Source organism: Hyaena hyaena, unplaced genomic scaffold, assembly GCF_003009895.1.
Source record: "Hyaena hyaena isolate Hyena2069 unplaced genomic scaffold, ASM300989v1 scaffold_670, whole genome shotgun sequence".
Classification (NCBI taxonomy): domain Eukaryota; kingdom Metazoa; phylum Chordata; class Mammalia; order Carnivora; family Hyaenidae; genus Hyaena; species Hyaena hyaena.
In genome coordinates, this window is record NW_024081306.1 from 807,511 (window position 1) to 827,230 (window position 19,720).

A 19,720-nucleotide genomic window follows, 5' to 3' on the forward strand; every position below is an offset into this window, starting at 1 on the left:
ACGCCCTGCCGAGCGCTCGCTTCCACGCGGGGGTTCCAGGCAGTCACCATACAGACGCACTGGCAGGAAAATGCCCCGCGGGCTCCCCGCTCCTGGGGGTGGGGGGCGGGGAGCGGCCCCCGCGCAGCCACGCCCCGGCCCGCCGCCCTCGGACGTCCTGCGTCAGCGTGCCCGGCTCCCGGCTCAAATTTCCGCTCCTCCTCCCCCGGGCCAAGAGGGCACGCCCATTGGCGAGGGTAGGCCCCGAGGCCGGGCCGGTCCCTCTTGCGGCTCGGATTGGTCCGGCCGCCCACCTACGAACCAACGGCATCCGCCCCTGCCGCAGGCCACGCCCTCTCCCCAGGCGCGGGCGCGCGACCGCTGTATCCTGACGGTGCGCGCTCTGGGATCCCCGCCCCCTCCGCGCGCGCAGTTCCCCGCGGCCGCCGCCGCCTGTAACCTGCGCCGCCAGGATGTGGCTGGGGGCTGACGTCGGGTCCAGATGTGGCCCCGGCTCCGCCCACCCCCGGGGCCGGGCCGCCCACACCGAGCCGCGGCGCGCACGGCGGCTGTCCCGCCTGCCACAATGCGCGGCGAGGCTGCGGCCGCGACTTGGCGAGGTAGTCCCTAACGTGGCTGCTAGGCATCCTTAGGACAGGCCGCCCCTGACGCCGCGCGGGGACCCCACGGGCCCGCGCCCCCCATGCACTCACTCTTTGGTGCCCGGCCGGGCGGGCGCCTTGCGGACGCGGAGCCGCGCGGGTGACGGCAGAGGCGGCTGCGCGCCCAGCCCAGCCCGCGGAGAGGGCGCGCCGCGCCCCCGCCCCCCGCCCGCTCTCCGGAGGCCGTGGGTGCGGATGCGCCGCTGACGACTCGCAGCAACCAGCAGTGCCGCCGGCCCGCCGGCCGGAACCCGCAGCATGGCAGCCGCCGCCTATGTGGACCACTTCGCCGCCGAGTGCCTCGTGTCCATGTCGAGCCGCGCGGTCGTGCACGGGCCGCGGGAAGGGCCGGAGCCCGGACCCGAGGGCGCGGCCGCCGCTGTCGCCGCCACGCTGCCCCGCGTCGAGGAGCGCCGCGACGGCAAGGACAGCGCCTCGCTCTTCGTGGTGGCGCGGATCCTGGCGGACCTCAACCAGCAAGCGCCGGCGCCCGCCCCGGCGGAGCGCAGAGAGGGCGCCGCGGCCCGGAAGGCGAGGACCCCCTGCCGCCTGCCGCCTGCGCCGCCCCCCGCCCCGGAGCCCGTCTGCCCCGGCGGTGAAGGTGCGGCGGCCGCGCCCCTCAGCCCCGCGTGGAGCGAGCCCGAGGCCGAGCTCGAGGCGGGGCTGGAGCCCGAGCGGGAGCCAGGGCCGGCGGGGAGCGGCGAACCCGGCCTCAGACAAAGGGGCCGGCGGGGCCGAAGTCGCGTCGACCTCGAATCCCCGCAGAGAAAGCACAAGTGCCACTACGCGGGCTGCGAGAAAGTTTACGGGAAATCCTCGCACCTCAAGGCGCACCTGAGAACTCACACAGGTCAGTAGGGCCGCCCGGGCGCCCCGAGCGCGCGGACGGGGACAGCATAAGCCACCGGACCACGCCCCCGGAGCCGCCGGCCGGGCGCTAGGGGCGGTGGGGCCGGGAACGGTCGGGGCCTCGCCCCTTCCCCCCGCCACACGGTCCCGCGGCCGACCCCGCGCGCCGAGCGAGGCGGGTCCGGGAGCTGGGAGCTGGCGCCCGCCCGGCGACCGCGCCCCCGCCGGGCACGCCCCCTCCCCGGGCACTCTCGGGCGGGGCCGCGGGGGCGGATGTCGTCATCTGGGCTGCGGGCGTAGACCCCGCGGAGGCCGGGGGGCGGTGCGGGCAGGTGCGAGGGAGCTGGGTGGGGGCTGCGCTCGCTGCTCGGGGAGACAGACGGCGGGGGCGCCCGGGGGCCGCGGGGGAGGGAGGGTGCCCTCGCCCGGCCCCTCCCCTACCGGCCCCTCCCCCGCCGGCTGGGCGCGCGCTCGGGATGGGAGGGACCCGCCCCGGCCCGGGCGAGCGGCGGGCGAAGTTCACGCGGGGACAGGGCTCCCTCCAGCCACTCGGCACATTCTTCGCTCTCCTCTTCCTGTAATTTTTCCAGCGCTCTAAGGTTTAATTTGTCCAAACCAGAGCCAGCGGCGGCCGACGCTGGGGGCGGCCCCGGTTCTCCGCCCGAGGCTCTTTGTGGGAGCCCCGCCCATCCGGCCGGCGGGGGCGCGCCCGACCGGCGGGGGCTCCTCGGCATGGGGGCGCTTTCCCCAGAAAGAAGCGCCCTGTTCTCTGCCGGTCCGTGTGCGCCTCCGTCTTCCCGGCTCTGCTGTTACCTGCCGGGTGCCGGATGCGTGCGGGCGGCACCAGCACGGGGACGGGCGGCCTCAGCGGACCATCGCCTGTCCCCCGACCCCTGGGCAGCCCTTCCCTTCGCTCGGACCCGTGACCTCGTAGTTGTTTTTCTTTTTTTAAACACAAAGGTGGGAACTGTGTTTTCAGGGACGGCAACCTTTCTTTTTCAGTTTGGCTGAAAGAATTGTGTATTTCCTCTGGGTTCTCGTTAACTCTTCTGGTACACTTAATTCTTTCACATTTGGAGCAGGTTAAAAAAACAGTTTTAAATAGACTCTGACCTCTTGTTACCCTAGAGCTGAAAGACCCCCTTCTGGTAAATTTGGAACTGAGCTGTATCGAGGTCCGCAGGTGTCAAGGCCAGCGGATCTCAGACAAACCTTTACCTCAGAGGCTGCCCCCGCGGTTTTGGTTCCTTGCTGTGGCCGTCCCAAATAACGCGGCAGGTGGTGGGAATCGAGGATGAGGGCGGGGCCATTCTACTTATTCTTGGTCAGAATTAAGGGTGTTTGGACCTAGATGGAGGTGGGGTTAGTGTGGGGGTTTGGTTCAGTTTGGGAACGTTACTGCCAGGGTGGGTGTGGCCGTGGAGGAGGGGCCAAACTAGGTTCGGATCCTGGAGCACCCAGTTTACGGGGGCGGGGGTAGTGCATGGGGCGTGGCTCGAGGACCGACTTGGCGGGGCGAGGCCAGTACTGGACAGGTAATTTAAGGATAGGAAACTCTTTGTAGCCAGTTTAACTGTGGCTTTCAACCCGCTAGTCGGGCTCGAGAATTGTGAAGGGGCTGGCTGGGCGGGGGCTGGCTGGGCGAGGGCTGGGGCTGGCTGTCACGGACCAAGCAGGCTTGGATAGGGGCCTTAGCTGGAGGATAAGCTCTCCCAGCCCCCAACCCGATCCAGGATGTAGTGCCCCTGAGCGGGCCCTTTGGCTAGAGGATTGCTCAGAGGCAGTGGGAACTCAGGCCTCCCGCAGTGGGGTGGAACCCAGTCTCTTTGAAACGCGAAGCAAGCAGAAGAGGATGGAACCCACACACTGACTGCAGTATGCTGTTTCTAAGAGCAGGCAACCAGGCTTGCCCTCCAGGTGTGCAGAAACTTGAGGCCCTACCTCTGGAGCAGATGGAGGAGATGTAAATTTCCAGGCTCCAAATACTGACCTTCTGCCAAACACTACAGTTTAAGAGGTGCCCCAGGTTAATCTGATTATGAACCAAGAACCCGCGTCTGGAGGGAGTCTGGTTCAGCGTCTGATGGAATGCACATCTAGGGAGCCCGTTTCCAGCCTGCCCCCAAATGTGCAGAACGCAGTTAACTAGTGTTCATTGAGGAGACAAAGGTAGCCCACAGGCCATGGTGGGTGACCAAGGGGCCAGGCTATCCTGGGAAAACCTGAGCAGCAGCCCCTGGTTCTGAGGTAGCTGTGGTTTGGTTTGTGGGCTTCCAGCAGCTTTCTGGGGGTTGGGGTGTGTATCTCTGCTGGCAACGGTTCAGGTCATGCCAGGCCCTCTACTTCATTGGGAGCCACCACCACCACCACAACTCACCCACCTATAGCAATTTCATGGCAGAAGGTGAATATCAAAACCACTTTAGCCAAGAAGGCAGTTCACAAATTGCTCTTGTCTAGCTCTGTGACCAAGGACAGGTCCCCAGACCTCCCTGCAACTTGGTGATGTCTCGCCTGACTACTTGGAAGGTCTGTGGGAAATGAGGCTGTGTGCTTGAGAACCCTTTGGGAAGTACAAGTCTCAGCATTGACTCTGAGAAGACCTGGACTTCCCTGAGCCAGGATCTCCCAGAGCTGCCTGGCCTGCTTAGTTGTGTGGCAGTGTCCTGAGGACTGATTACCCTGGTCACATTTAGGTAATTGTTGATGTTATAGCAAACGCGTGATCAAACAAAGACACTAACATTTTTGCAACTCAAGCTGGTTTTTTTTTTTTTTAAGGCACTTATTGTTTAGTTAATCAGACCTTCCAGCCTAAATCTGGGAATTTGCTAATAAGTCTTGCCTTGGGGAATAGCAATATCAGGAACGTGCTTTCTTGGAGGCTGAAGGGCTTTGATGTGAACATTCAAGGACTTAGAGCTTTCTGAGGGCAAATCTTCCCCCTGAGCAAGCCAGGTCCTTCACCAGGAGATTCCTGCTTGTTGTCTGGAGTGGTGGGGCTTGGCTGGTCCCCAGCAGAATGGCCACTCAGTCTTTCTTGGCAGAGATGCCTTGAATACATTCCTACCTATTTGTTCCCACAAAGAATTGTTTTCAGAAAGCCTCTGCCCTGTTTTCCCTGCAGCACCAGGAGCTAAAACATCCAATTGTATCCTGCCTGGGCTGGGCCCATTTCAGCGGCTCTGGGGGCCTGGCTGGGAAGGGGGGCACTGTGCTGTGTATGGCCCCTCCCTCCTGCAGACATCCAGAGAGAGACATTCCTGGTCACCTGGTCCCCTCTTTGGGGGTGGAAGTAGAGTAAGATTGCATTCTCTCAGTCATTTCCTGTAATAATTTGGGTGGGGTTAGTTTGAAGTTTATTTAGCCACTGAACAAGGGAGTTGATCATGAGTGAGATTGTTGGGGCAGGGTATTTAGGTCCCATCCCCCAACACATACTCTGGTTGTAAAGCCTGGTTTCTAACCACATTCCTCCCCGAGATCTCTTGAACGTGCTCCCTGGTACAACTGCCTTGGACAGGCAGCCTGTCAGAGAGTGAGTGGTGAGGATCTCCTTCACCCAGGGCAAAGCCATGCTGGCAGAGGGCCAGCACTTTGTTCGGGACACATCCAGGCTGGCGGTTCCCATCCCTGCTCCCTCACAGTCCCAGGCTGTCAGTAGGTCAGTTGTGAAACTTCAAACAATGCAGAAGTTTGTAGGCAGAATGTGCCAGCCTTCCCCTCCTCTGGCTGACCACTGTCACCTCCTGTTGGTGTGTCCCTTTACAGACCCTTTTAATGGATTTGCGTGTACGCATGCTTGTGCATACACACAGACATCTGGAAAATACACATGTAGGGTCCTAGCAAATACATTCTACCACAGGCTTTGGTTCTGTGTGCTTGTTTAACAAGGCACCTTCGGTCTTTCTCTGGGCTGCGTGGTATTCCCAGGTGTGGCTGCGTGGCTATACCGTAACTTGTTTAGCCTCTCGCCTGTTGAAAGGATAACTACGTTGCCTTCTCATTTTTTATCGTTATGTGCCTGCGGTGTTGGAAACTGGTATGTGTGTTGGTGTAAAGGAGCTGTCATTTCTGTAAGATTGAGACCTGGCAGTGTTATTGATAGTAGTATAGACAGCACTTACATGCATTGTGGAGTTACCATGTTAACTTAAAAGACACATTATGTTTTTAAAGGAAATATAGCACATTACGTTTTTAAAGGAAATAGATGGAGGTCTCGGTCTCCCCAGTACTGAGGTTCCTGCTGTGTTGCTGCGTTTGTTTTTCTTTCTTTCTTTACTTCTTCCACTTCTCCTTTTGAACATGTGAGATCATCATATTGAGAACACTTAAAACAACACTAAAACCACCATTACTCTCTAACGCATCATGACCGGCTCTCCTGCCATCTTTTTTTTTTTTTTTTTTTAATTTTATTTACTTATTTTGAGAGAGAGAGAGAAAGGAGATTCAGAGGAGGGGAGGAGACAGAGAGCGAGAGGGACACAGAGGATCCAAAGAGGGCTCTGTGCTGACAGCAGAGACGCAGATGTGAGGCTCGAACTCACAAACTGAGATCATGACCTGAGCCAAAGTCGGACGCTAAACCGACTGAGCCACCCAAGTGCCCCTCTCCTGCCATCTTTACTTGGCTTACCCTGCAGCCTAGCTTGGGTGAGAGCTCAGCCCCTGCAGCAGTCAGCTGTGCCCTCCCACTCCACAGTGCCTCCTGGCTTGTTGGCACTGGGGGAGGGGCTGATGTGATGCCCTTTGAAACCCTTCCTCCCCTGGCTAAAAGAGACCTGGGGACCCTCCCGCGTGAGCAAACTGACAGGACCACACTTGACTTAACCAGAGGTTCCATGTGTGTGGGGGGCTTCAAACCTGGAAGACAACCTCACCCCTTCAGAGTTGGTGCTGTAAAGTCTCCTCGCTGAAATGAGCTCAAGACAGCCCCAACACTGTTAGGGCCTGTTTGCTTTGACCTTATTCTGAACTGAGTTGGTCGTTGGGTTCCTAGATGTAGCAAGTCAAAAGGGGAAGGGGGAGATAAGATAGCAGCTACAACCGAGGAAGGAAATAAACCAACAAGTTATTAATATGTATACGTGTGTGTATGCACGTGTATCTAAATACATAAGTCAAGAAACCCAACCAAACCAAATAGCTCTGGAACAGACGTGGGGCTGTTTGTGGAGGGGCCTGTAGTCCTCCTCAGTAGTCCCTGAGGCCTGCATTCTGTAATAACCAACATTGGTAACGGCAGTCTTGATGTAGGAGGGGACAATTAAAGTGTGTCTGGTTTGTGCTTTAAGAAAGCAGTTAAACTCGTTTTTGAAATGAAAACTTCAGGGATGATGCACTCAGCTCTCTGCTGTATCTAATAGCAGGCTGCTTGCTAGGGGCAGGCATCGTTCTGTGTGCATTCATTTCTGGTAAGCTTTTTTTTTTTTTTTTTTTTTGTTTATCTGAATATTTATTTTTATTTTATTTTTTTTTACAAATAGTTTATTGTCAAATTAGTTTCTACATAACACTCAGTGCTCATCCCCAAAGTGCCCTCCTCCATGCCCATTCCCCCCTCCCCCCCACATCCATCAGTCCTCAGTTTTTGTCAGCATTCAAGAGTCTCTCATGGTTTGCCTCTCTCCCTTTCCCCCACCATTTCCGCCCTTCTTCTCCCCCTTGGTCCTCCGTCAAGTTCCTCCTAATCCTCCTATACGTGCAAACATATGGTATTTGTCCTTCTCTGCCTGACTTATTTCGCTCAGCATAACACCCTCAAGGTCCATCCATGTTGCTACACATGGCCAGATTTCATTGTTTCTCATTGCCATGTAGTATTCCATGGTATAGATAAACCACATCTTCTTGATCCATTCATCTGTTGATGGACACTTAGGCTCTTTCCATGTTTTAGCTATTGTGGAGAGTGCTGCTATGAACATTGGGGTACATGTGCTCCTATGCCTCAGCATTTCTGTATCCCTTGGGTAAATTCCTAGCAGTGCTATTGCTGGGTCATAAGGGAGTTCTATTGTTAGTTTCCTGAGGAACCTCCACACTGTTTTCCAGAGGGGCTGTATCTGGTAAGCTTTTTAATCTTCACAGGATCCTATGAAATAGGTACTGTTGTTATTACTAGTCTTCAATAATGATGCTAGGGCCCAGATGGGTTAAGGAATATGCCTACGGTCACACAGCAAATGAGTGGGGGGACCTGAGGTTCGTGCCTGGGCAGCCATATTTCTGAGTTTGGGTCTGCCCGCTGTGCCTGGCTGCTCTTCCTGCCTGGACCTGTGTTCCAGGGGAGGACAGGTGCCTCCTGGTATTTAGAAATCTGCCTGTCCCTAGCACATTGCTCCCCCCACAAATTCTTACTGTGAAATGTTAAGGGAGTAATACAGTGAACACTTATACATTCCCCTAGACTCAGTTAAATATTTTGTCACATTTTTCTTATCCTTATTTCCCTTTCTCCTTTCTCTAAATGCTGTATTTTCTGTTACCTGTCTCTCCTCTTTCTTTAAATAGTACATATTATATAACATACAGTCCATATTCACTTTGTCTAATGATCGCCAAAATGTCCCATATAGGATCTGGAATCCAGTTCATCACACATTGCATATGGTTGGACTGTCTCTTTAGTTTCCTTTAGTCTGGGACAATCTTTTGGCCTTTTGTTGTATTGGCATTTTAGGGATCCATTTTAGGGACTTGTAGAACATCCCACAGTCTGGATTCGTCAGATTGCTTCCCCCTAATTAGACTTAGCTTAAACAGTTTTTGGTAAAAAATATGACACAGGTCATGTAATGTTGGGCACTTGCACGCACCACAGCGGGGGCCCATGTGGTCAGGTTGTCTGATTGCTGGATCACATACGTGGTTAAGGTGGCGTCTGCTAGGCCTCTTCACTATAAAGGGACATTCTCCTCTTGATAGTAAGTAACCGGTAGGTAGGGTGACACGCTGAGACTGGGTTTTTGGAGGATTAGGGTGCTGCTGGTCCTGTGTGTATAGCCAGGTGTTACATTGGTGCAGGTGTAGTGTCTGCTCACCTTTTCTCAGCCCCCTTCTGTAGTCCACCTGGTAGGTTTCTGCTTCATCTTCTGACTGGACAAGTCCATTGACTGGACATGTGCTGGCATTTCTGGGTCCTGCTGTTGGAAGTCCTTTTATAGTCAAAGGAAAGCTCAGCCTAGTCTTAGGAGCTCCCTTCCCAAACAAACAACACACCCTGATTTTATTTTGAATGAAAATCTTTCCAGACGGTATTTATAGCCTTTTTTTTTTTTTTTTGTTAGCCCTCCCTGGCTCTGTGGCCACAGGTGACCCATCCCCTAGGCGTGGGGGTGGGGGTGGGAGTTGGCCTGCAGCCAGTGATACCCTTAGGGTCTTGGTGGGTCTCTACGTGCTTTCCAGAAGAAAACAAATATTGATCTAAGTCCACACACCTGAGCCTGTTTTACTTCCCTTTCATAGTGCCAAATGGGATTATTTTCTTGAGAAGTTAACTTCCCATCAAAATAGAAATACAGTTTGAAGTGTTGTCTCCAACTTGGCAGTTGAGAAGCAACTGCTATAATGGGACAAGGATGGGGGGTAGGGGTTGGCTACCATGGCCTCTGGGGGGACCCTGAGCCTGGAAAGCCTTGGCCCCTGCTCTAGGTCAATATAATGGAGACTCGAATGCTAACTTTTTACTCTGTTGGCAGTGACTTGACACTAGGCACTTGATGTAAGAAAGAGAAATCCTCACCCAACCAAAAGCTCTGCCATTTGGCTACGCTTACACACACACACACACGTAAATATACTATTTGGTATGTTGTTGCATCCAAGCCTGGAACGTGTTTATGTTCCAGGACCTGTGATTCTGGTTCATTTATTCACTTTGATCTCAATCCTGTCTTCCAATATCTGTGAATCAGCTCTGTGCAAGTCAGGCTTATTGGAGGCTTAGTTCCCCCAGCTGAAACTAGGCCATGGTAAAGAGGTTGGTCATCTGCCCTGCCATCCCCCTTGCCCCTCAGTGCCCCGGCACTGGTGTGCCTGCCTTCCACTCAGCTCTCATTCCCCTCCTGCCCTAGGGCCTGGGCCCCATCACTGTTTGCTGTTGGATGTCGTGTGCCATGGTCGGGGGGAGCAGCCTTGACCAGTCCATGGTTTTAACTAACATCATTCTGGACAAACAGAACACAGGGTACTGGTTTTTATTTTGGGGTGTGTGTGTTGGGGGTGGGGGCATCTGTTTATTGTTCTCCTTTTTTGAAGTTCATCACACAAAAACACTTGCTAACCAGGAACTTGGCCACACTCCGTGGCGATTGGCCAGTCTGTCCCAAGGTGACCTGTTTGGAAAAGCGCTGGGGCTTGATGCCTCAGATTAAATGTCCCTGTGCTGCTGCCACATGGGCGTGGTTTTCCCTGCCTGGGTGGGTGACCCATGGTCCCTTGAACACAGGGTGCAAACTCATCTCCTTGGAGCTAGAGCCCCGGGAACATCGTGGAAGAGCTTTGCAAGAAATAGGGGCTCAAATTAAAAATCACCAGAGAGCACATTGTTCAGTGACTGTGTTGGGCTTCTGTCCCAGGAGCTTCTGAAGGTGGAGTTCTGGCACATGGCTGTCTCCTGCAAATATGGGCCAGTTGGAAGGAAGCTTGGGAATGGGGAGAGGATAAAGTGGGCTTACAGGAGCTCAGGAGACTTCCTGCCCCCTAACCATGACCACCACACAGACCTGAAGGGGTATTAGCAAGGTGATGGCCAGGCAGCTTGGCTGGTGGTCAAGGGCCCAGTTGGGGCCTCCTGACAGTCTGTGTTAAGTAGACCTGAGGCCATTCTCCTTGCGTATGTGTAGGACTTTGTACACTCCCCCTCTGAGCTTTTTCACTTGTCTTTAACTCTCTTATATAAATACTCCCTCACACACACACAAAGGGTAAAGGGAACTTGGTTTGAGGCTAGAGATAGAAGTTAATGGCAGATCAAGAATAGAGGTTTTTGTAAGGAAGTATTGGGAGAGAGGAAACAGAAGACGCAGACTTGAGCCTTAGAGGGCAGCCCTTTAAGGGAGAGGAGTAGGGGCCCAGGCACCCAGGTGTGTCCTTGGCATCGAGTGATGTTTGACCTGGGCCATTGACCAGGCTAGTTGTTTAAGACCATGTCTGGGATTAGGGGAAGGGTCTGGGAACTGGGGGTTAGCACCATGGGTGCACCTCAGACATCTTATCGGTAACAAACTCCAACATATTTTCATTGGAGAAGAAATAATAAACGTGAGTTGATTACATAGTTGCCGTTGTAACAAGTGATGGACATTCTGGCTACTTAGCAGTCTGTTGTCTTAGTTTACACTGTGCTGTCTGCTTCCCTTCCTTACTGCCTGTTGGCCTCATTCCCGTGACGGGCCACGTCTGGTTTGCCCACTGCTCATTGTGGTCCCCGTGTCCCTGTGTCTCCTTCCACCCCCACGCCTCCATGGTGGGTGGCAGGGTAGGTGGAGTACTGGATGGCGGGTGGCAGGGTAGGTGGAGACCTGGGCCCTGGAGGCACCATTTACTGGTCCTCTCCATCCTATCACAGAGATCTTGCCTGCTCCCTCCGGTGGCTTTGCACTCTGGATTTCCCTGTGCTTATTCATCAGTTGCCATTTTTATCTCTGAATGGTGTGTGGAGGAGGCAGCCCCTCATAGCAGCCTGTGGGGACCCAGAAGGGACTCCGGCTCCTGGATGCAGCCCTGTGTGTTAAGGACAGTTTCCCAAGGTTTCCTGGTCTTTTCCAGAGTGTACCTTTCTGGCTGCTTATGTGGCATGTCCTGCTTTCTAACATTACTTTGCTAATTGGCCTTAGGCATCTGGGGTTAAGAGGAGGGTCCAAGGAGCTTTTCAGGATGGTGTCTTTTATCATGAGGAGATGTAGTATCAGCATTTTATGCCATGCCTTCTTTGTTGAGAGTGGGGCCAGGGTTGGCGATGGGAGGCCTCCTACTGCCCTCGTGATGGACAGGTGGTTGTCCTGAGTTGCTGGTAGGTCTTTGGGGCTGGAAGGTAATTCAGCCTCGGCTTCTTGTAGGTTCTGATTTGAAACTGTTCTTCCTTAATGATCGGTGGGTGTTACATGTTAGCATTTTGCTTTGGAAGGGTTGCCTCATTCTAAAGTGTACTAACTTTAGCCTTTGAAAAACTTACACTTTCATTTCCCTTTCCCTGATCTCCCTGAATCTGAGCAGAGACTCCTTCCCATACTCAGGCCCCCTTTTCCCACATTTAGTACTGTACCATGGCCTCAGAAGACAGATATTTATGTGTGTGCCTGTGTGTTTGTGTGTGTGCGTGTGTGTGTATGTGTGCGTGTGTGAGCGCGCGTGCTGTCAGCCGTCCCCAAAGCCCAGGAGATTGCTCCTTTGGAAGTAAGCCAGTCACAAGGCATCTGGCCAGGTGGCACAGGCTGCAGCAGGGATGGATTTGTCTTCATGGCCCCCAGTGGGGCTGTATCACATCGAAGCCAGGGCCTTGCAAGAGCACAGAAGGAGGGAGTATGTGTGCTGGGTAGAATGGGGACCCAGGAGCCAAGCTGGAGGGGGTGCATTCCAGGTCCCTTGTGGAGTTCTCCTTCTCAAGCCATTCTGCCCTTGACCTTTTCTGCTGGGGCAGACAGTCTGGTATGGGGGCCTGGATGAGGCCAGGTGCATGGAAGCTCTTTGCCTACCCAGCTGAGTGTGCGACCTGGTGTGCCCTCACTTCTCATACTCCATCTCTTCCTCCTCCTTTCTCTTCTCCTTACACCTCCCCTTCCCTACTTTTCCCCTCCCTCTTCCCCCTTCTCTTGCCCCTTTCCTTTTCTCTCTCCCCTTCCCCTTCCCCCGTCTACTCTCCCTCCTTGCACCCTAGGACTAAGCACATTTTTAACCTGCCATCGGGGGTTTCCAGCCCACGAGACTTAGGCAGGAGGGTGTGCTGGGGGAGTAGGGCCCCAGGGACTTGAGGAGAGCCAATGAAGACACCTGTCCTTTATGCTGTGGCCCAGGCTGAGCTCAGGGCCCCTGTGAGACGGCTGTGGCTTCCTCCTTTCACCCCCTGGGATGCCTTGGCAGCCTTTCCCTGAGAGGTAGCCTGGTGGGCTGTTCCTGGTCAGTCAGCCTCCTCCTACACAATGTGAGGTAAACACTGGGTCACCTTGGCAACGGGTGGAGCTGGGGCTCAAAGTGCTTGTGGCAAGAGAAGTTCTCATTGTCTCAAGTTTCTGGGATGGCGTTCTGTTTTGATTTTGTCTTTAATTAGCTGGAGTGACTAAGATACCAAAATGCCTGACCTGGTTCCTACAATTTCTTAATAAACACTTATATTCCCTTCACAGGAAGAACATTTCTTCCAGTGATTCATTGAGTTTCTCTTTTAGACTATGGCAAGTCCCCGGCGAGGCAGGGTGGGGGTGACACAGAGGGCCCCCACTGCCGACAGCCGTGCCAGCTGGCAAGGGTCCAGGCACTGGGGGCACTTATGTAAACACCGAACCAACATTGTACTGGCTTTGAGGTTGATTACGTTCCATGGAAAATTGGGGGCAGATGCTTCTCTTATCTTGGGGTGTTCAGATCCCCATAACTGGAGCTTCTGGAAGTCCTCTGAGAGACCGGTAAGTCTTTCCGAGCCTAAGTAGTGCTCCCTCCACCCGATGCCAGATTCTCCTGGGAGGCCAAGGTGTGAGCTAGTTTTACATCTCAGTACAAGGTGACGCTTCGGTGTGTTTGCTGTTAAACAGTAACTGCCCATATGTGGGTAGCTTGTGCTGGATGTGCCAGGTGGGGTAGCCTCCTGCCACCTCGCTGGCTATCTCAGGGAGTGCCGTGAGCAGGTCCCAGCCACACAGGGCCCTGGGGGGTGCCTGGCTGCCAGTGAAACTCAGTAGCAGATTCTCCACAGGCCTTGCCCTTTACCTGGGCCTCTCAGCTCCATCCTTGTCTATTACCCAGTGCAGTCAGCTGCCCTCAGTGAGGAGCCAGGTGAGTACATGGGAAAGCTGAAAGCTGACTTTATTCATTTTATCAGTAGAGGTGATCCAGGTGGCCTTGGCTGGTGGTGTGTCCTTTGAGCTGCTCTGCAGTTAACGCCCAGGCCTGTATCCAGGGTCCCTTCTTCATCCTGGGCACACAGGGCATCTGGTCCCCTTCCCCCACACAGGATGAATTCTTGCTGTCTTGGGCCCTGCTGCCCTCTGGCCCCTCAATGGCCAACTCTCTGTGTATACCTGTGTCGAAAGCATTTCCCTGCAGGGGGCTGTTGCCATTCCATGGGGGGAGAGTCCACTAACCCCAAACTGAAGGAAATGTCTGTATGTGTTGCATTTATTTGTGGTGAGTCTCTGTTCATGCACTGCACCTTTCAGCTTTTCCAGATTTTTCTGTCAGTTGCTGGGCAGCCTCCCTACCTGGTCACTGAGAAGCCTTCCTGTCATCCTTTTCTCCCTTTGTAAGAGAACTTTTTCAAGGATCTATACAGAAATAGAATTTTTGTGTGTGTGAAGAATTTTACTTTTTTTATAATATTGGAGAAAAAATACAAAGGTACTGAAATGGTATTGAAGAATGTTGACAGTCCAAAGCCCTAATCCATTTGGGAGTTTTGTCAGAAATCCAGTGCCTCTGTACCCTTTGACAGTCCTGACTAACAATTTGCGCTTTGGACTTGGGAGCCCCATCCCACTGCCCTCTTCTTCCAGCTGGGAAGTTTGTGTGCTTGGTGTTACTGTCAGCTCCTGAGGGAGCCTCTCAATGTTTTTATCAGAGAAGTTCCTTTTTGCCTGATTATGCTTTGTCATTTAAACAGAGGGACTAAATGGAATGTTGATGAGGACTCCAGGCTTTGGAGTGAGAACAGATTGAGCTGGCCAGGGTTCTTATCTGTAAAGCAGGTCGGGGCGTGCTGACCTGAGGAGAGGAGGAGCCTATGTGTGAGTGGAGTGTGTGGAGTATGAATGTGTGGTGTATGCATCTGTGTTGTGTGGGGGTGGGGTGTCTGCGTGGTTAGTGTCTGTGTGTTTAACCTGCAGGAGCAGAATTTCACTCACTGCAGTGAAGCTCATGGGCACCTGAATAAACGTTTTTGCTGCCTTCTCTTTTGAAGAAACAAACAAACAAACAAACGAAAAGAACCAAAGCAAACAACAGACCATTTAGAACTACTTTTTTGAAGTAGGTGCCAGCTCATGCCCCCACCCTCTGGCACCGCATGTGAGGTGATCCTCACCGGGCCGTGTGGCCCCAGCCATGCCCCAGCCGCGCCCCAGCCGCTGCGCCCCAGTCCATAAAATGCCCATCTTGGGTTGTGGGGGGATGAAGCAGGAGCCGGCCTCAGAAAGGTGTGCAGATGCCAGGTTCCTTGAGCATCTTGTTGCTATGGAGACCTGCTGCTTGGGGAGCTGTGCTCAGGCGGCGGGTCCCCCTTCAGGTGAGCCTCATTTGTTACCTAGTAACTAGTAACGGAGCCCTCCCAGGCCCCAGCCAGCTTTACCTGGCCTCACGCCTTTTAAAGAGCAGAAGCAGCTGAATGAGAACCTTGAGGTGGAAGACCTTGTCACTGGTCATCAGAGCAGTTCTGGAATGTGCCCGCCTGCCTGAGGCGGACTGGCCTTGTAGCATCTCCCCACTGCAGTGTCAGACAGCCTTAAGGTGACTCCACCTGACTGGGAGGACTCTGAGTCCAGCTGTGCTCAGGGGGAGACTTCCAGAAGCAGGATGACTGAGTTCTGTACCCTGCAGCCTAGCTCTCAAGTCTGAGGGCAGCGGAAATCCTGCTTGCCGTGGAACTTGCTTCACCCAACATACCTAGCGGCTCCTTCAAGTGGAGCCTGGTTCTGCTGTCAGAGCTGCTTAGACGGGAACGCGCACAGCCAGGGAATCCCACTCAGGACTCACATTTGCTATTTTTGTAACTTTCCTGGGCTCCTCTGGTTTTAGCACTCATTCTGCTGCTTGTTTGCAGGAGTAATTGCTTTCATGAGCTTTGGGCCATCTGTGGATTTCTTTTCCCCTCTTTCTTTCTTTCTTTTTTTTTTTTTCTTTTTTGGGGCAGCAATTTTATGTTCACAGATAGGAGAATTGTTTCCTAAAGGGAAGCTTGAAAGTGTTTTTGAGGCCAGCTTTTCAGCTGTCGGACCACAGTTTCATACCCCTTTCCTGCTCACTTTTCATCTTCGTGTGAATGTGTTTGGCATCAAGATGCTTCCTGTGTGGTCTGAGGTGAATATTTTGAATGAATATAAAGGCTGAGGACATCTGTTCTGAGATGACACCTGGGCACTAGTGTGGCCTTCCTTGTTCTCTCCTGGCATCCACAGGTTATCTGTGAACATTGGGTGGGGACAGGGACTCCCCATTCTCCCAAGGACCAGCCCCTTCTGCTCAGACAGGCGACGCCACCAAGGGCCTGTGCTGTTTCTGTCTCTTGCTCGAGTGGCCAAGTGCGCCACCTCCCATTTCAGCTCTAAGCGAGTGGGCTGTGGAAACCCCTGAGCTGGGCACACCTGCAGGCCTGCACAGGCCCCTTGGGTTCTGGTGCAGCTGCTACAGCTGTTTGCTCAGTGTCACCCGGGGAGAAGCTATGGCGGGGTCTGTGGTGGCCACCTTTTGGTGCCCTTCAACATGCAGAGATAGGCACGTCCCCTGCCCTTCTGATGGGAATGGAGGGGCAGAAGCCAGGGCTGTCTGTGCAGAAAGGCTGGATGGGTGTAACCTCCAGTAGAGGTGGTGGCTCATCTGGCCTCTGCCGCCTGCGCTATCTCAGGCAGCACCTAGCTGACCAGGGAGATTGCCTGCAGGGTGCTCACCTGTGTGGAGAAGGCAAGGAGGCCAGAGAGCTGTCCAGCTTCCTGTGGGGCCCAGCATGGGAAGGCATTGCAGCCAGTAGGTGGCCTGGGTGCTCAAGGGCCCTGGCAGGGCATGTGCTCACCTGTGCTAGCTGCATCCTGGGCCACAGTGGGGTAAACTGGGTTTCATATGTTAGGGTACAGTTTCCAACTACGTGAAAATGGCCTGGGAGACATCCTGCTTACAGCCTGTTGTCGAGAGCTGGCCAGCCCTGGGTGCTCTGGGTTTTTGGAGGTTCTGACTCTGGACTGCCGTGACTGTATTGAAGATAGCCATGCAAAGGCCCAAGGCAGAAAGCCCAAGGATGCCTTGGGCTCCCAGGCACAGAATTGGTGTCACCAGGTTCCTGAATCAGCTTGGGAAGGCCAGAGGTGTCTGTCTTCTCAGTTTTTCTGGAGGGCAGAGTCACCCCTCTGCAGCCCCTGCCCAGCTCCAGGGTGCTCCACACAGTCATTCTGCTTTAATGTATCTTCATTGGGGGACTATCTCATCACTGCCCCCTCTGCACCTCCTTTTCCTGTGGCTGCATTTTTGTGTAACAGTGCATCTCGTCCCAGTGAGGAAAGTCACACGGAGCAGAGTGAAAGGTTCATGCCTGTTCAGTAAATACTTGTGGCACAAATAGATGGCTCTCTGGGATGACATCGACCTTGGGGAATGCTGTTGTTCAAATGTTTGTTCCCTCCCACCCCCCAGATTCTTAGGTTAAAATTCTAATGCCCAATGTATTGATATTTGGAGGTAGGGCTTTTGGGAAGTGATTAGGTCATGAGCCCTCATGAATGGATTAGTGCCCTTATAAAAGAGGCTCCTGAGAACTCCCTTGCCCCCTTCTTCCTTCTAAGGACACAGTGGGAAGGCACCAGTTATGAACCTGGAAGAGGGCCCCCACCAGAACTCGACCATGCTGGAGCCTTGATCTTGGACTTCTTGTCCTCCAAGACTATGAGAAGTACATTTATGCTGTTTGTAAGCTACCCTGTTGGAGGTATTTTGTGCCAGCCTGAACAAACTAAGACGCTCCCCAACTCCTTTGGGCAAATACTCAGCAACACTTCCCCAACTACCTCAGCTCAGTGCCTTGTGCCTGCAAAGTCCGGAACCTGTCACTCCAACTGCAGGGTCGAGACTTACTCTCCCAGCCCTGCCTGTGCTGATGGGGGCACCCCAGGTCTGTCCTGATGGCCGCCTGAACCTGGTCTCACCCTCCCTTGCAGCAGGGCTGTTGTCAGCAGAAGCGTCTCCTGAGTGTCTTCATCACTGCCTTCGCCCGAACTTTCAGGCCGTTGACACCTGAAGTGGGCCGTGGCTCAGAATTTTCTAAGCATCCAATTGGCAGAGGTTCCAGGGAGCGGATTGGGGGTGCTAGGACCAAGGCCAGGAACCAGCAGCAGCCCTGGCACTCACCAAACATGTTTCCTCGGTACCCTAGCTGGTGACCTTTCCCTTGTGGGGTCTTCAGCCCTTGCCCCATTGTCATGGACTGGAGTGGAGTGAGGGGTCACCCCCTTCTCAGGAGCCTGGCCTGAGGGGACCTATTCCTACCAGTGAGAAGGGAGAGCTCCTGGAGTCTGTGCTGTCATTCCATACCCTACCCCAGGGCCAAACATGGTGGTCACAGGATTTGTCCCAAGAATGTGGGGAATGAGTTCTGGTCCTTGAGTTTACAGGTTGGTTTTTGTTATTGTTGTTGTTTGTTTGTTTGTTTTCCTCCTGAAAGTAGTAGAATCTTTCTTTCATCCAAATCCCATGGATTCCAGTGTAGGATAGAGCTGGGGAGGATTTCTGGCTGGCACTGGACGGGTTTGGGCTGTGGAGCCTTCTGTCACTGAGCACTCCTGGGCACTCCACGACCCTGAAGACAGTCCCCAGTGGGATTCGCTGTGTTGTCCCAAGGCTAGCATAGGGTCCTGCTTCTGTACCTAAGTGACTTGGAGGGGAAGGAAGTGAGATGAATGGAGGTCAGCCCTCAAGGCCACAGGCTAGGTACAGGCTAACCCTTGGGGCTGGGCCAAGGAGTTGGGCCATCAAGGTCTGTGGCAGGCTCTGGGGTCTGTGGTCAGTGACCTGTTGCTTTTCAGAGGGTGTCACCCTGGCTGCCCAGGCTCTAATCAAGGGTGATTAGGTTGGGGCTCCATGGGGTCCAACAGGCAGAGGTAGTGATGAGACCCTGGCCAGAGCATGGGGCAGAGTGTGGCAGACAGGAGGCACACAAGGTCAAGAGACAGTGGGCAGGAGGATCTCACTCAACCCACTGTGCAGGATGGCTGAGAAGCACTAGGCTCTCAAGAGGGGAGAGAGAAGGTGGCCAGGGGTCAAGGCAGTAGGCTGACAGGTGTGGGGTGGGGTGGGCCCTGCCAGTGGCCCATACTGGACTGGTATGTAAAGCTGCATTTGTGGGGTGTCAGCAGACAGTGTCAGGGTGGGGGATGTGGGACATGGGGTTTTGTCACTCATTTCCTGAATGCCGCAAGGGTCTTGGCTCTGGCTGGTTCTGCCCCTTGAAGACTTGGTGTCTGTGAGGCCAGTGCCATACAACCTCATTCTCACATGTTGCCCTGGGCTGGGGCAGGGGGTGGGGTGGGCTGGGGGGTGTCTGTGTCCCTCACTCCAGCCCTTCCTTCACCGTGGGTGCTCCCCCTATCCCACTCAGTCAGGTCTTTCCCTCTTCAGATGCCTTCTCAGAAAGCACTGGCGGTTGGGGCAGATCTAGACCTGAGTGAGCACTGTGTGTCTAGCAGCATGTGATGAGTAGACATGCAGGAAGTGAAAGGAAGCACCTCAACGAGTGTGAGGAGAGCCAAAGAGGTGAGCTGCTCCTGTGGCTGCCTTTCTCTAGTGACTAGCAGCACCCTGATGTCCCCAGATGGGCGTGCTGTGCCTGGGGGCATCATCGCATTGATGCCATGCTGGGTCTCCCACAGCCTGAGGCTGCTGTGCCCAGTGGTGCCAGTCCGCTGTCTCCACAGCTGGGGGTGGGTAGTAACTTCTCTGTCACAGGACTGCCCACAGCAGTTCTGGGCCAGTGCCCACTTCTGACCCAGAGTGTCTGCTCAGCCGACCTGGTGGAAATCTTCAAATGTCTTTAGCCACATGAAATCCTGTTTGCACCACCCATTTATAATGGGCTGACCTCCTTGGGGCTCTGGTGGCTCCCCACCCCCACACTCCTACCAGCTCATCACTTCTGCCACCCCATGGGTAAAGTTCTCAGGCACTGACAATAACAACATTCTGATAAACATGCTCTGATCCCAGTTCTAAAGGAAGACTATCAAAGGGCAGACATTTCTCATGACCTTCCCCAGAGTTCAGATGGAGCTTGTGTGCAGAAAGGGATATGATACCTGAGTAGCCATGTGTGCCTA

At 54.2% G+C, this 19,720-nt stretch overlaps 1 protein-coding gene across 1 annotated transcript in view; it reads left to right on the top strand.

Annotated features, from left to right (window-relative positions):
* Positions 1-516: 516 nt before the first annotated feature.
* Positions 517-19,720, top strand: part of KLF13 (Kruppel like factor 13) — a 50,940-nt gene continuing 31,736 nt past the window's right edge. Inside the window, exon 1 of the mRNA XM_039217192.1 lies at positions 517-1,491. Within this exon, the coding sequence (XP_039073123.1) occupies positions 900-1,491 (592 nt within the window). The 5' untranslated portion in view covers positions 517-899. The remainder of the gene's footprint in view (positions 1,492-19,720) is intronic.